Source organism: Rattus norvegicus, chromosome 3 (genome assembly GCF_036323735.1).
Source record: "Rattus norvegicus strain BN/NHsdMcwi chromosome 3, GRCr8, whole genome shotgun sequence".
In the NCBI taxonomy this organism is placed as follows: Eukaryota; Metazoa; Chordata; class Mammalia; order Rodentia; family Muridae; genus Rattus; species Rattus norvegicus.
The window spans coordinates 92224481-92239485 of NC_086021.1; the positions used below are offsets into that span (position 1 = coordinate 92224481).

Below are 15005 nucleotides of genomic sequence, written 5' to 3' on the forward strand. Positions count from 1 at the left end.
TTGTTTGTATCAGCAAAATAGTTCCTTTTGTTGCTACTTGGTTGATTTCAGCTCTGAGTTTGATTGTCTGCTGTTGTCTATTCCTCTTGTATTCATTGTTTTTTTTTTGTGTGTGTGTGTGTGTGTGTGTTCTAGAGATTTCAAGTGTGCTGTCAAGCTGCTAATGCGTGCTCTTTCCAGTTTGTTTTTTTTTCTGGAGGAACTCAGAGTTATGAATTTTCCTCTTAATACTGCTTTCATTGCATCCCATAAGTTTGGGTATGTTGTGCCTTCATTTCCATTCAATTCTAAAAAGTCTTTAAATTCTTAATTTTTTCTTCCTTATCCAAGTTTTCATTGAGTAGAGATTGTTCAGCTTCCATGTGTATGTGGACTTTGTTTTGTTTGTTGGTGAAGACCAGCCTTAGTCCATGGTGATCTGATAGGATACATAGAATTATTTCTATCTTCTTGTATCCGTTGAGGCTTGTTTTGTGATTGAATGTATATGGTCAGTTTAGGGGAATGTACCATGAGGTATTGAAAGTAAAGTATAATATTTTGTTTAGGATAAAATGTTCTATAGATATCTGTTAAATCCATTTGTTTCATAACTTCTGTTTGTTTCACTGTGGTTCTGTTTAATATATGTTTTCATGATGAGTCAATTGATGAGAGTGGGGTGTTGAAATTTCCAGTATCATTGTGTGAAGTGCAATGTACACTTTGAGCTTAGTAAAGATTCTTTTATGAATGTGTGTGCCCTTGCATTTGGAGCATAGATGTTGAGAAGTGATATTTCATCTTGGTAGATTTTTCCTTCAATGTGCACGAAATGTCCTTCCTTTTTTGATAACTTTGGTTCAAAGTTTATTTATTTATTTGTTTTTTTTAATATTATGATGAGTACTTTAGCCCAATGTTTCTTGGGATCATTTGCTTAGAATATACTTTTCCAGCCTTTTTTTCTTGTTTCTGCCTTCGTCAATGAAGTGTGCTTCTAATATGTAGCAAAATGCTGGGTCCTGTTTACTTCTCCAGTCTGTTAGTCTATGTCTTTTTAATAGGGAATTTAGGCCATTAACGCTTAGACATATTATGGAACAATGATTGTTGTTTCCTATTATTTTTGTTATTAGAGGTAGATTTATGTTTGTGTGGCTATCTTCTTTTAGATTTGTTGCTAGAGCCTGCTTTCTTGCTTTGTCTATAGTGTATTTTCTCTCGTTGTTTTGGAGTTATCCATCTATTATCCTTTATAGGGCTGGATTTGTGGAAAGACATTTTGTAAATTTGGTTTTGTTGTGGAATATCTTGGTTTATCCATCTATGTTAATGGAAAGTTTGGCTGGATATAGTAATCTGGGCTTGTATTTGTGTTCTCTTAGGGTTTGTATGACATCTGACTAGGATCTTCTGGCTTTCATAGTTTCCGGTGAGAAGTCTGGTGTAATTCTGATAGGTCTGCCATTATATGTTACTGACATTTTTTTCCTTACTGTTTTTAATAGTCTTCCTTTGTTTTGTATGTTTGGTGTTTTGACTATTATGTGACAGGAGGAATTTATTTTCTGTTCCAATCTATTCATCGTTTTGTAGACTTCTTTCATATTTTTGGGCATCTCTTATTTTTAGGTTAAAGAAATTTGCTTCTATAATTTTGTTGAAAGATACCTACTGGCCTTTTAAAGTGGGAATATTCACTCTCTCCTATTCCTATTATCCTTAGGTTTGACCTTCTTATTGTGACCTGGATTTCTAGATGTTTTGACTTAGAAAAATTTGCATTTTACATTATCTTTGATGATTGTTTTAATGTTTTCTATGATATCTTCTGCCCTTGAGATTCTCCCTTATTTCTTGTATTCTGTTGGTGAAGACTGTGTCTATGATTTCTGATCTCTTTCCTAGGTTTTCTATCTCCAGGGTTCTCTCCCTTTGTGATTTCTTTATTTCTATTTCCATTTTTAAATCCTGGATGGTTTTGTTTAATTCCTTTACCTGTTTGCTTGTGTTTTTCTGTAATTCTTTAAGAGATTTTTATGTTTCATCCTTTAGAGCTTCTACCTGTTTTATTATACTGTCCTGTATTTCTTTAACGGAGTCATTTATGTCTTTCATAAAATACTCTAATGGAATCATAAGATGTGAATCTTGATCATAAGAAATCAGAATCTTGCTTTTCTTGTATATTGGTTATCCAGGACTTGCTGTGGTGGGAAAACTGGGTTCTGATAATGCCAAGTGGACTTGGTTTCTCTTGCTTAGGTTCTTGCACTTGTCCCTCCCATCAGGTTATCTCTGGAGTTAGCTGTTCTTGATGTGTCTGACAGTGACTTGACCCTCCTATATAACTGTGTGTCAGCACTCCTAAGAGACCAGCTTTCTCCTGGTGGGATTTGGGTGCTGAGAGCTTTGGCACATGGTCACCTCCAAGCACAGATGGAAACTGGAAGGATCCTGTCCCAGACTTTTCCTTAGTTCTTGTGACCTGAGGGCTCAAGTCAGATTGCTTTTGGACCAGGTATTCAAGCAGAAATGGTAGTCTCACCTGTGCTATCTGGGATTTCAGCACTCCTGTAAGACCGTTTCTCTCCTGATGGAATTTGGGTACAGAGAACTGTGGCACAAATTCATTTGCAGATGTAGATGGAAACCAGAAGCAGATTATTTTCTTATAATGTGGTTTCCTCTTTTCCTATATTCTTGGTTTCCAGCTAAATGGGGTGTTACTTGTCTGCTCACATAAGCCCCTCATTTCACCCATTGCCAAGTCTTTCAATAAGCTTCAAAGAGCCTTCTAAGTCCTAACCACAAATCAATAGAACATACTAGTCCTTCAATTGGTAAAGAGACTTGGTTACTCTGAACCAACTTTTGATCTGACTCAAAATTGATTTCCCTAAGGTATGTGTGGACTCTGATACTATTGGCTTTTTACACCCAGAATATTTGAATTGTAATTCTAGAGTCTGGATTTTCATCTACCTTTTTACTTCACCTACTCTAGTCATTTGTTTATTGTTTAGAGATTTATATACCCTCCTGGGTTCTGACCATATTAGCACCTCTCTACTAGTATCTTTTGTTTCCTCATCATATTGACAACTTTTTAGGTACTTTAATATGTATTCCTCTTTTTCCAATGACTCTGATTTAGACACCCACGTCATGGGTAAACCAATGTAGGAAGCTATGGGGGATCAGTGTTTAGAAGCACTGATAGAGAGGGAATCAGATATGTACAGGAGCTGTTTCCAAAGACAGTGTGGGATTAGAGAATCCATTAAACAGAAATTTCTCTTAGGGAACAAAGTTTAATTATGGGGCTGGTTCTCTCTCTGGCTAGTGGAAAAACTATGAAATTTTTTATCTTCTTGTGGCCAGTGTGAACGAGAAGGAAAGAGAAAAAATTTACATGTGTATACACACACACACACACACACACACACTCACACATACACTGAATGAACAAAACTAAAAGCAGAGTTCAATAAGTTCATAAACATAAATATATATGCATACAGAGCTACAGGTTTACATGTGCATATTCCCATATAGAATGATTAGAGCAAAACTCCAACAATCAGGCTCTAACTATTCCAAACATGCATTTATAAATACACACAATTGGTAGGTGGAAGGAACAATGTTCCAACAGCTATTTTCACAAACTTTACACATACACATAGTTGATGAATGAGAGACAAAATGTTCCAGCCACACCATAACATACCATACCATACCCTACTTCATTCTTTCTTCCATAGCTTATATATCCCAGGAAACTGAAGCAGTATATAATTACATGTCAATTTTCCTCTAGTGAATGATTATGAAAAAACAATGTGTTTTCCAATACATATACAAGAAATAACATCATGTTGTACAGGTAAAGAAAACAAATTGTTCTCAAAAAAGTTTGTTATACATACTATACAAGCAAGGTAGTTTGTTCAGCCAGTTTCTCTTACTGGAAGGAAGAAATTTGCAATTAAAATGAACAAATTAATTGTTTTATTTTTTATCATTAAAAGTAATCTTGTAAATATCTTAAAAATAACAAATCTATACTACTATATAAAAATGAGTAATATCTACTTTAAATCCTCAGGATTCATAACTACTCATCAACAATTCTTAATAAATCAGAAAGCTGAGGGAAAATGTTTATAAGAAATCAATTATCATCAGTCCAGCCTCAGTGATTGTCACATCAACTAGTGCTGCCATTGTTCTTGTTTCCTGACCATGAAGGGTCTCTAGCATAACTTTTGGGAGTGTACCTTTCTCAACTTCATATTGTTCCCTAAGATTTTACTTTCAGAGCCAGTAGTAAAAACGTTTCAATCCATCTTCACTAAAACCTTTATTTTCGAAGTATTTTCTAAGTGTGGTATTCATAGTTGACAATCTATAATTCTAAGTTCTTCTCTAGGGTGGTGACAGAATTATTAATTTGATCCTACAGCAATGCTGAGAGAAAGCAAGCATTACTATTGTAAATTCCAGAAATACATTGACATGAGGACCTTGAAGCCCCCTTACAGTTTTTATATAATTCTTGGATTAGGAGGGATATGAGGGCAACAAGCAGAGAACAGAACTCCATACCAACATACACATGGTCCTCAGGGGGCTATGCCACACTGAAGTCCACTGGTATGGCGGTGATAACCTATTGGCTGCATTCCATTAGTTCAAACACAAATTTGTCATTTCCCTTGCATGGCCATTACCACTCACTTCTTTTGGAATCCTTCCTACTTCTCTGCCTCTTCTCTGTAGGAAATATGATAAGTCCAGTAGGTTACTTAAGCACTGCTGAACCCTAAGAACTTGTTCCTCGTTAGCTTCAGCTTCCTCCTGCAACTCTTATTCTTTTTCTCTTTTCTCCTGAGCCTCACTCTGTCACCACAAACAACTTGATCTCAGTAAAATTGAATGCCCAAACTTCTCATGATCAACTTTCAAATTTTCATATGAAATCACTGCTTACTACTGAAAAACACCTTTTATACGTAAACATGCTCCTCTCTTCTATTTCTTCCCATTTGCACCTATTTGCGGTAGCACTTCTATATGAATATTTAACAACACAGATAACACCTACTTTAACCAGCAGTTCATTCTAGTAATGTGGGAAATTGTTTTATATTAGGTTGTTAAATGCTAATCCAATTATGTAAACATTCTTATAAATCTCTTCTTTACTAAGCCTTAATCCCCATAGCTGCTTTCCTTATGATCACACAAAGATTTTTTTCAAAGCTAGTTGTGTTGTCAAGAGGTAAATTGTATTTTCCATGCATTTATCTTCAGATGTAGGCAATAAAGGATGATACAATTTTTAAAAGCCTCCCTGAAAACTATTACCTGAGTAGAGTCCAGAAAATGGAGAGTATATAAAAGTGGAAAGAGGTTAATGTTGGGATGGAAAAATCTACCATGTGTTGAACTTTAGACCAGCATGTTTTAATTTTATTGTTCTTCAGTTTGAATATAATCTTTACAAATATTTTTCCTGAGGAATGGAAGGAGACTTATTTTCTTCAAAATAATAAAACAATACCATCATCACCAAAAATAAATAAATTTTATTTCCTCAGAAAATTTAGAACAAGAAGAACATCATCAGTATTGATTATACCATAGGTTCTGATCAAATTGCTAGAATGTATAATAAATATTTAACTGGAGCTTTTTGATGCAACTTTGCAGGAAAGCCTATAGTGATTTCCATGTGTAATACTCTTGGTATATTTTCTTGTGTGGTGAGAGGAATAAGGGAGTGCAAAAGGAAATGGAATAAGAGACTGGAACTTTATGAAATATATATATATATATATATATATATACACATACATATGTATAATGTCATATATGTATAAAACCATAAAATAGCATGAAATTACAAACCTGAGAACTTAGAATATTTTCCCAGTTGAGAGGGAAAATAGTTTTTAAAACAACGATCACATATCTCATACATTTACAAATGCTGCAAATATACAGACATTGTTAAAACTAGGCACATAATGGTTCAGAATGTGGCTGAGTTTAGAGACACAGTCTTCAAAATGTCATTAGTTATAGTGAAGTCTTTTGATGGTTGTTAATATACTTACTATCCTTATAAGGACAGATTAGCAAAAAGACACAAATAGAAGGAGACTACAAGACAGATAATAAGAAAACATATATACCTGCAATCCACACAGAAAAGCCTAAGAACAATTTATTGATGCACAGTTTTTGGTTTTATATATCTAACATCTAGGCAAGGAAAAAATTATGTTCTGCATAAATCAGGCCGTGTTTGCTGTATTGTTATGGTAGTCCTACAAAGCTACTACAATAACTTTAGCAAATATGTTTAGAATATATGTGAGCACAGATTTTATAAGAAACCAAGGGGTAGCACATCTTTAGATATGTAAATATAATGTAGAAGTTTGAAAGTAACAAGTATTTAATTAAAAGGTGAACATATAAGAACTGCATGATTTGAATAATAATAATTTAAATAAAAATTAATGGAATTTTATGTTCTTCAAAATTCAAACATTGAAGTAGTAGTAGATGCCTCACATTGTGAAGTGCTCACTATGTATGTGTGGGAATGTAAGTTTGAATCCCTAGAACATACACAAAGCCAAGGGTGACAAGGTGCTTCTATGCCGAGATAAGTGGGAGACAAAGGAGATTGTAGGTCAGCTAACCTGGTATAAGAAGTGACAAACCACAATGATTTTATGTTTGAAAGATTTAAAGATTGATAAAAATATAATATAAAAAAATCAAAACATTTTTTAAGAATTTATGGTATAAGAAACACATAAAATCATTTAATTTTTTAATTCAGTGTTTAATTTGAAATTTTTCTCAGAACTCTTTTCATCGCCTCTTTTACATCTTTGTTTCTCAGGCTGTAGATGATGGGGTTGAGCATGGGAATCCCAATGGTGTAAAATATAGACACTATCATATCATGCTCCAGTGAATAGTTGGAACTAGGTCTTACATACATAAAGAGGCTTGTGCCATAACAAATGGACACCGCAGTGAGGTGAGATCCACATGTAGAGAAGACTTTTCTCCTCCCTTCAGAAGAATTCATTTTCAGAATTGACAAAAAGATAAAAGCATAGGAAAACAGAATGATCAGGATGGTGACTAGCTCTATGAAACTCACAAAGAGCAAGAGCAAGAGCTCATTTATATAAGTTTCAGAACAGGAAATAGCAAGTAGAGGAGGTATATCACAGAATATATGTTTGATTTCATTGGACTGACAGAACGACAGGCTGAAAGTGGCCGCTGTGTGGATAATAGCATGCAGAATTCCACCAGCATAGGAAGCAACGATAAGTGGCACATAGACTTTAGGAGACATGCTCACTGCATACAGAAGTGGGTTGTGAATGGCTTCATATCGATCATATGCCATTGCTGCCAAAAGAAAGCATTCTGTGGTTCCAAATGTAACAGCAAAGAACATTTGTGTTGCACAACCATGAATTGAAATGATTTTACTGTTAGACATATAACCTACTAACATATTTGGGGTGATATCTGAAGAATAGCAGGCATCTACAGAAGACAATGCACTGAGGAAACAGTACATAGGGTTGTGGAGCTGGGGATCTCCAACAACTAAAAAAATAAGTCCTATATTTCCTATTAGAGTAAAAAGGTAAACTGCTAGAAATAGGAAAAAGAGAATGATCTGAAGTTCCTTGTTGTCTGTGAGTCCCTTGAAAACAAACGAAGTAGCTTCTGTGATGTTCTTCATGTTGGAATCTCATGAAATAATGTTGAATATACTCAGGCTATGGTCCATAGTACTATGATAACAAGAGATATTATGTAAGTCAATGAACATAGACTAATTGATATATGCGAATCAGTACTCTAGAAAAAATAGTTGTATGATAACATAATCATATATGCCACTTAAATTCAATGAAATAGAGATACAAATGTTTAATATTGTGAGATGGATACAGTACATATTATGCTCTATTGGTCCAATGCAATTAATATCAAAATTTGTTACAGACTGTTATTTTAAAAAGTACTGAATTAAATGGGAAATGAAGTTACTTCTCTGAACATGAAATGGTCTCTAAGAAAACAATTGTAAAGCTTTCTCAATACTTGATTGCAAAATATAGTCCCAAACCTTAAGATCAAAGACAGTGTATATTGCTACAATATCTATATGAAAATTATGGAATGGAGAGAGAGATATATAGAAATAAACACATATCCATGTAATATTGAGACTTTTGACAAAGATTTCAAAACAAACATTAGAAACAATCTTCAATGGGTGCTGATAGGAAAATGGTGATTATGAAGAAGTATTAGAAGAATGAAATTAGACACCACCTCTCACTTTTCTCAAAAGTAATTTTCAGTATATCAGATATCATAATTTTAGGATTGACTTACTAAAAATTCTTGAGGAAAAATCGGATGGAACACCTCACGATATAGACGAGAACATTCTGAAAAGAACTCTCAGAGCATGGAAAATAATCACTTAACATGACAATAAGAATTAAAAGAGATTAAATAGCTTTGTCCAACAAAGGGAATTATCATCAGAATGAACACAGTCTATACCCCCCCAAAAACTCATTTTGTTAAATATTTATCACACAAGAGATATTAATATTTAAAAGTCATACAGAATTACTATAATGGAATTCTAATGAATCAAGTCTTTCACACAAATGGGTCAAAGAATTAAATAAATAACTTTCAAAAAGATAGAAGAAAGAAAGAAATATAGAAAGAGGAATGAAAATAAGCAGTATTCCTACGAAAAACGGCTTCCTAGGAATGAAAGTACTTCAAGTATTATTCTCAAAACAATTAAATGGCTATCCATGAAAAAACAAAGGGCAGCATGTACTGGGAAGAGAGGAATACTCCAATGGTCTAGTGCATGTAAAAAGACATGGAACCACAGTGGAAAACTGTATTATGTTTCAGAAAAAAATTGAATGTGGATGGCATATGATCAAAGTTCTTCCACTCCTGGACACATATCTCAAGGTCTGCAGGTTCTACCACAGAGAGAGTAGCACATCCACTTTTTCTACTGTACTCTTCACAAAGTCTAAGAGATGGAACTGGCCTCTATGTCCTTCAGCATTTGAATTGATATAAGAAATATGATACAAAACCAGAGAAAAATTATACTATCCATAACTAAAAGTTAAATCATATGGAAGAAATGGATGAAGCTTTGGATGATTTGTTAAGCAAAATGAACTAGAATTTGGAAAATGAACACTCACGTGCTTATAGGCAGAACTTGGTTCTAAATTGTGTGTGGTGTGGGGGAGTGTGCGGGTTTTGTGTGTGTGTGTGTGTGTGTGTGTGTGTGTGTGTGTGTTTGTGTGTTTTGGGGATCATCTGCCTAGAAAATAGTAAAAGTAACAGGACATCATCAAGGAAGAATATTGATATAACAAAAAGCACATCAAGAGACAATTGTATAAAAATTTATTTGGAAATCCATAAAATAAATTAATGGTGTATTTGTAAGGAAGGATAGATGATGAGAGTTACAAAGTCTAGTAAATTATAGCTTAACATACATGTAAGCTTTAAAATAAAGGATGGATAGGTGCTAAAGTGATTCTTAAAGGGAGTGATGAAACATGATGTTTATATTGGAATTATATCTGCACATTATATGTTCATGTATTTTCATGCATATATACTTATGTATTTTGACTTTGCCATGAATTTTGAAATAAATAAGCTTGAATAGGTGAGGTATAGGCATATTTTCAAAAGAAATAGACATATTCTATAAAATATAGCTTTTAATGTAACCAGAAATCAAGGAAATTAACAGGCTCAGTAAAATACTTTAGTTCTCAAGAGATCTATCTTGAGATTTGAATACAGGACATGGGAATTTAAAATGTGGATTTTTGTAATTCATGAATACAAGCCATGTGTCAGGTTAAATGTGAGGTTTTCTCTCAAAATTGCTTCTCAATGTATATATCCATTTGAATAAGTAAGGTATACGATGGTTGATGGTCAAATAAAATGACTACATTGGGAGTACATTTTCAAAGAAGTTCCTGTAGTATACCACACAAAGCAATAAATCAATTTAAATATGAATGACTTTCATAATAATTGTTAAGTTAGAAAATATCCAATGTTAGATCATAAAATAAGAATTAAAATAATATTATCAAAAATATGTGAGTAAAGAACACAGCCAAATATTTAATTCTTCATCTATACAATTATTTTGATTATTTATGTATTCTAATGTTATTTAATGTTATTTTATTAGGATTAAATCTAAAATATTTTCAATAATATATATATATTAATTATGAATTATAATTTTTTGTTAATTCAACTTTGAATATATGTAATCTATTGATGTATCCTCATTCACCAGGGTTAGATACAGAAAACCACAATTCAATTTGCTACATTATGGTGAGTTCAATTAGTTTTCAATTAATAAAATTGTAAAAACTATGCTACTTGGACATAGAGCTACATCTGTTCTAAGATCTAAGTTTGTTTGTCAGGATAAATATACAAGGGGAAAATTTAGAATTATAAAAATAAAAACAAAGTATTCTGGAAGAAGTTAGTAATGGTAAATGTGAAGTGTCATACACAGTGGCTATAATTCTACACTGTAAAGGCTGAAGTAGTAGAGTTATTGTGATGTTGGTATTGTCTTGCACAACATAATGAGCTGGAGAATACCTACCCTGGTGTACAAATACAGAATTAATTATTACAACTACTATGCAACAGTATCAAATTGTTAACCTTGAAAACATATATAAATACTGAAGTGTTGTGCTTATTTATTTAGGAACAAAGGTATATACATCATATCTTTGTGTGTGTGTGTGTGTGTGTGTGTGTTATGGTGAACAATGAATTAAAGAGACCATTAATTTTTAAAAAGAGTAAGGAGGGCTATATGGAGTATTCCAAGTATTGTACTTGGAAACTTCTTTTATATAGTCAAATGTTTCTAAGGAAGAGTTTCTTTTCAACATTTTGAAGAAATTTGATATAAATCATGTATGGATAAATATATTTTTTCGACCATGCAATTAATCAGTAATTAAAGGTTTCACACTGTATACAATAGGCAAGAATAACATAGAAATGTTTATGGTCCAATATTGTAATCATCTTAAATGTTCTTAAAGTGAACTAAAATTTATCTTACCTGTGAAGCCAACAATTTCATGTTTCTTAGCTTGAACAATATGGTAAATGTAGAATGTTTATATCTACTTAAACAAATGGTGATGAATGCCCAAGAGATTAACCAAGGGGAATATTTACTAATTACGTACTGGTTTTAAATAGCAACATAATAGAGTATTTCATCATAAAAGAACTATTATTTTCGAAATGTAATACAGATCAATAATCTTGAAATAAATTAAACTTTTAGTTTCTCATTCTGAATTTTAAATTGTTTAATTATTAGTGAGAAAATAATCTGACATGGTAAACATTATGATATGGCTTTGAAATTTTGTTTTAAATTTCACTTCCCGGAAACTTGATTTCCTCTCAGTGGTAAAAAAAAATATGTTAAATGTTTTGTCTAGTTGGTAATTAAGGTAAGGTATAAAGAAATGCATGTACAGAAATGTAATAGAGAAATTTGACATTGGTAAATATAATGATACGAAGCAGTTTCTCTCTTAATTAATATCCCAGATGCTTTTTACTATATTAAAATTAAAAAGTAGATAATATAACATTCACATTTTATACAAATGAAATTGTAGCTTGGCGTGCTAGTATATGCTATGTTTGCAATTTGAGCAGTTGTGAGGGTAAGTCAACAAGACTCTATTGTTCAGGAGTGCAGTATATATTAGCAAATCAATTTAAAATACGAATATAAATCTTGAGGTAGTGTAATTATTAAGCATTCAGCTAAATATCAGGACTCATGAGCAAATTTGAAGTTTCTCTCTCAAAGAGATAAATATGAAGTACTGTTGAAAATAAATAATACCAGAAAGAAAAAATATGAGAAAATAAAAATACATAAAAGTGTCACAGGTTTATCATAATTTAGATTGATAGAACAATGAAATGCATATACACAAAGAGATCAATTGTTTGCCAAATTGATCAATTGTTAGTATATAAAATTGAGAATAGTTAATAAAAATCTTGATTTAATGATAAGCATACAGAAAGATTATAGAGGAATAAAGAATGTTATACATATAAACATCCATTGTACTAATTAAAAGAAAATGAATTAAAATTAATATAAAATGAAATGGAACTGAGGCAGATCTGACAAAATGGTGTTGTTTATTAATAAATTCCCAATATTCTTTAAAACAGTTCATAAAAAAAGTGTTAAAATACTCCATAAAACAATAACAAACCAAATGAGAAATTAAAATAAAATGATTATATAACATAATAAAGCTCAGGATACCCCACGAAGATTTAGTAAATTAATCAATAAATGTGCTGGATAATGCATTGCGCAAGGATAATAGACAAAAATCAAATGGAGTATCAATAGATGTTAAACAAACTGTTGACAAACTTAAGCATTTATTCACTGAATAAAATACAAATTTCACATATAAAGAATGTTCCTCTTCATAAGAATGGCCTTTTAATGGTAACAGTTAACACAGTGCAAGAAGTGCCAAAACCTTGTAAGATCTGAGATAATTCAAACATGCCCATATTATATTCTGTGGAATAATTTGAGAAGTATTGGTATTAGGTCTTATTTTAAAAATCTGAAAGAATTCTGCTCTAAAACCATCTGGGCTGGACTTTTTTTTGGATAGGAGACCTTCTATGACTGTTTCTAATTCTTTAGGAGTTATGGAACTGTTTAGATGGTTTATCTGATCCTAATTTACCTTTGGTATCTGGTTTCTGTCTAGAAAACTGTCCATTTAATCCAGACTTTCCAGTTTTCTTGAGTCTAGGCTTTTGCAATAGGATCTGATGACTTTTTGATTGTCCACTGATTCTGTTGTTCTGTCTTCCTTTTCATTTCTGGTATCTGTCTAGAAAATTGTCCATTTCATCCAGATTTTCCAGTTTAGTGGAGTATAACTTTTTGTAGTAGGATCTGATAATTTTTTGAATTTCCTCAGCTTCTGCTATTACGTCTCCCTTTTCATCTCTGATATTGTTAATTTGAACAATGCCTTTGTGCCCACTAGTTAGTTTGGCTAAGAGTTTATCCATTTGCTGATTTTCTCTAACAACCAGCCCCTTGTTTTGCTGATTCTGTGCATAGTTATATTGATTCTACTTGGTTGATTTCAGCCCTGAGTCTTATTATTTCCTGCCATCTACTCTGCTTTGGTGTATTTGCTTTTGGTTGTTGTTGTTCTAGGGCTTTCAAAAATACTAGAAGTTGTATAAAGTAGTCATGAAAAGCAAGCTGTAACTGTTGCTTGTGAGGATTGCATGTGTGCTTTCCACCAGGGCCCTGTAAGTTCATGGACCTAGTGTTCCTAGTGTTAATTACAGGAGGCTGATTCAAGCTTCAGTGCTGAGGCTATACAGTACAAGTTCTCAGGAACCACAAGAAGCAGTAACTGCAGTTTCTTCTACTCCAACCCCAAATAAATTTCTTACCAACCCTTAGTAAAATAGGAAGAAAGGAAAGAAAAAAGAAAGAATGAAAGAAATGGCAAGAAAGCACAAACAAGGAGATGAGAAAATGTCAATTTTTTTCCTACAGTTGGCTGAATTTTGGAGATCATAAGCCATAAATTTTGAATAAAATAAAGAGATTCAGTAAAGGTACAAAACATAAAACCAGTCTACACAAATCAATTACTTTGCTGTATGTAAGTACCAAATTGTCAAATAGGCCAAGAAAGAATTCTCCTTCACAACTCCTCCAAAATTATAAGGAATTACTGAGATAAAGTAATGATTTGATGATATGATGAATGCATTTTACCTAGAACATGGAACAGAAAACATTATTTTGGTGTATCTTAAATATGCTATGAACATTGCTAGTACCTGTGAGTATAAAATTTTGAGGTAGAGGGACTTCAACGATTTCTTCGAACATCATTTGGCAATATTTGAGTTATGAATCAATGATCACAACACATTATATCTAAATTTCTCTGCACATCTGATATCCTTGTCCATTTCTCTCCCCATCCTTTCTATTTCCTCTCTCACTCAGTTCCCTTAATGCATCCATCTCTGATATCTATTTTATTCCCCCTCTGAGAAAGGTTCAAGCATCTTCATTTGGGCATCCCTGTTGTTTTGCTTCTTGGGTCTGGGGGCTCTATAATGGTTATCCGGTAAATTATTGATAATATCCACTTATAAGTGAGTACATACCTTACATGAAATTTTGGATCAGGGTTACTTCATTCAGAAAGTTATTTTCTCATTCCATGCATTTGCCTGCATAACTTATAATTTCCTTGTTTTTAATACCTGAGTAGTAATCCAGTGCATAAACGAACCACATTTTCTATAGCTATCCATCACTTGAGAGACATCTGGATTACTTGTAGCTTCTGGATATGGCAAATATAGCTGCTGTGAGCATAGTTGATCAGGTCTTCTTGTGGTATGGTGAGTGTCATTTGGGTATATGCCCAGAAGAGATATATCTGGGCCTGGAAGTAGAACTGTTCCCAGTTCTCTAAAAAATTACCAAATTTATTTCCAGGGTGGTTGCAGAAGCTTTATCTTTCAACTGCAGTGGAGGCATGCTCCATTTGCTCCACATCTTTGGCATCATGCCTTGAAGTTCTGTCATAGAGGCCATTCACTTGCCTGATTAAAGTTATGCATAGATTTTTAATAATGTTTACACCTATGGTGAAGCATGTTTTCTCCCTAACTTCTCAGACAATTTACCGTTTATATAAACAGGGCTATTGCTCTTCTTGAGATTATTTTGTGTCCAGGAACTTTGCTAATGTGTTTATCATCTGTAGGAGTCTTCTGGTAGAATTTCAGAGGCC

The 15005-nt window shown here is 32.9% G+C and overlaps 1 protein-coding gene across 1 annotated transcript; it reads right to left on the bottom strand.

Moving 5' to 3' along the window:
* Positions 1-6847: 6847 nt before the first annotated feature.
* On the bottom strand, positions 6848-7774 carry Olr520 (olfactory receptor 520). Its single transcript, NM_001000930.1, has one exon. It carries the CDS (start codon positions 7772-7774, stop codon positions 6848-6850), a length of 927 nt encoding a protein of 308 aa, NP_001000930.1.
* Between the last annotated feature and the right edge of the window lie 7231 nt (positions 7775-15005).

Excerpts from the sequence above, each read along its gene's own strand:
- Olr520 (NM_001000930.1), bottom strand. The coding sequence starts at position 7,774 with ATGAAGAACATCACAGAAGCTACTTCGTTTGTTTTCAAGGGACTCACA.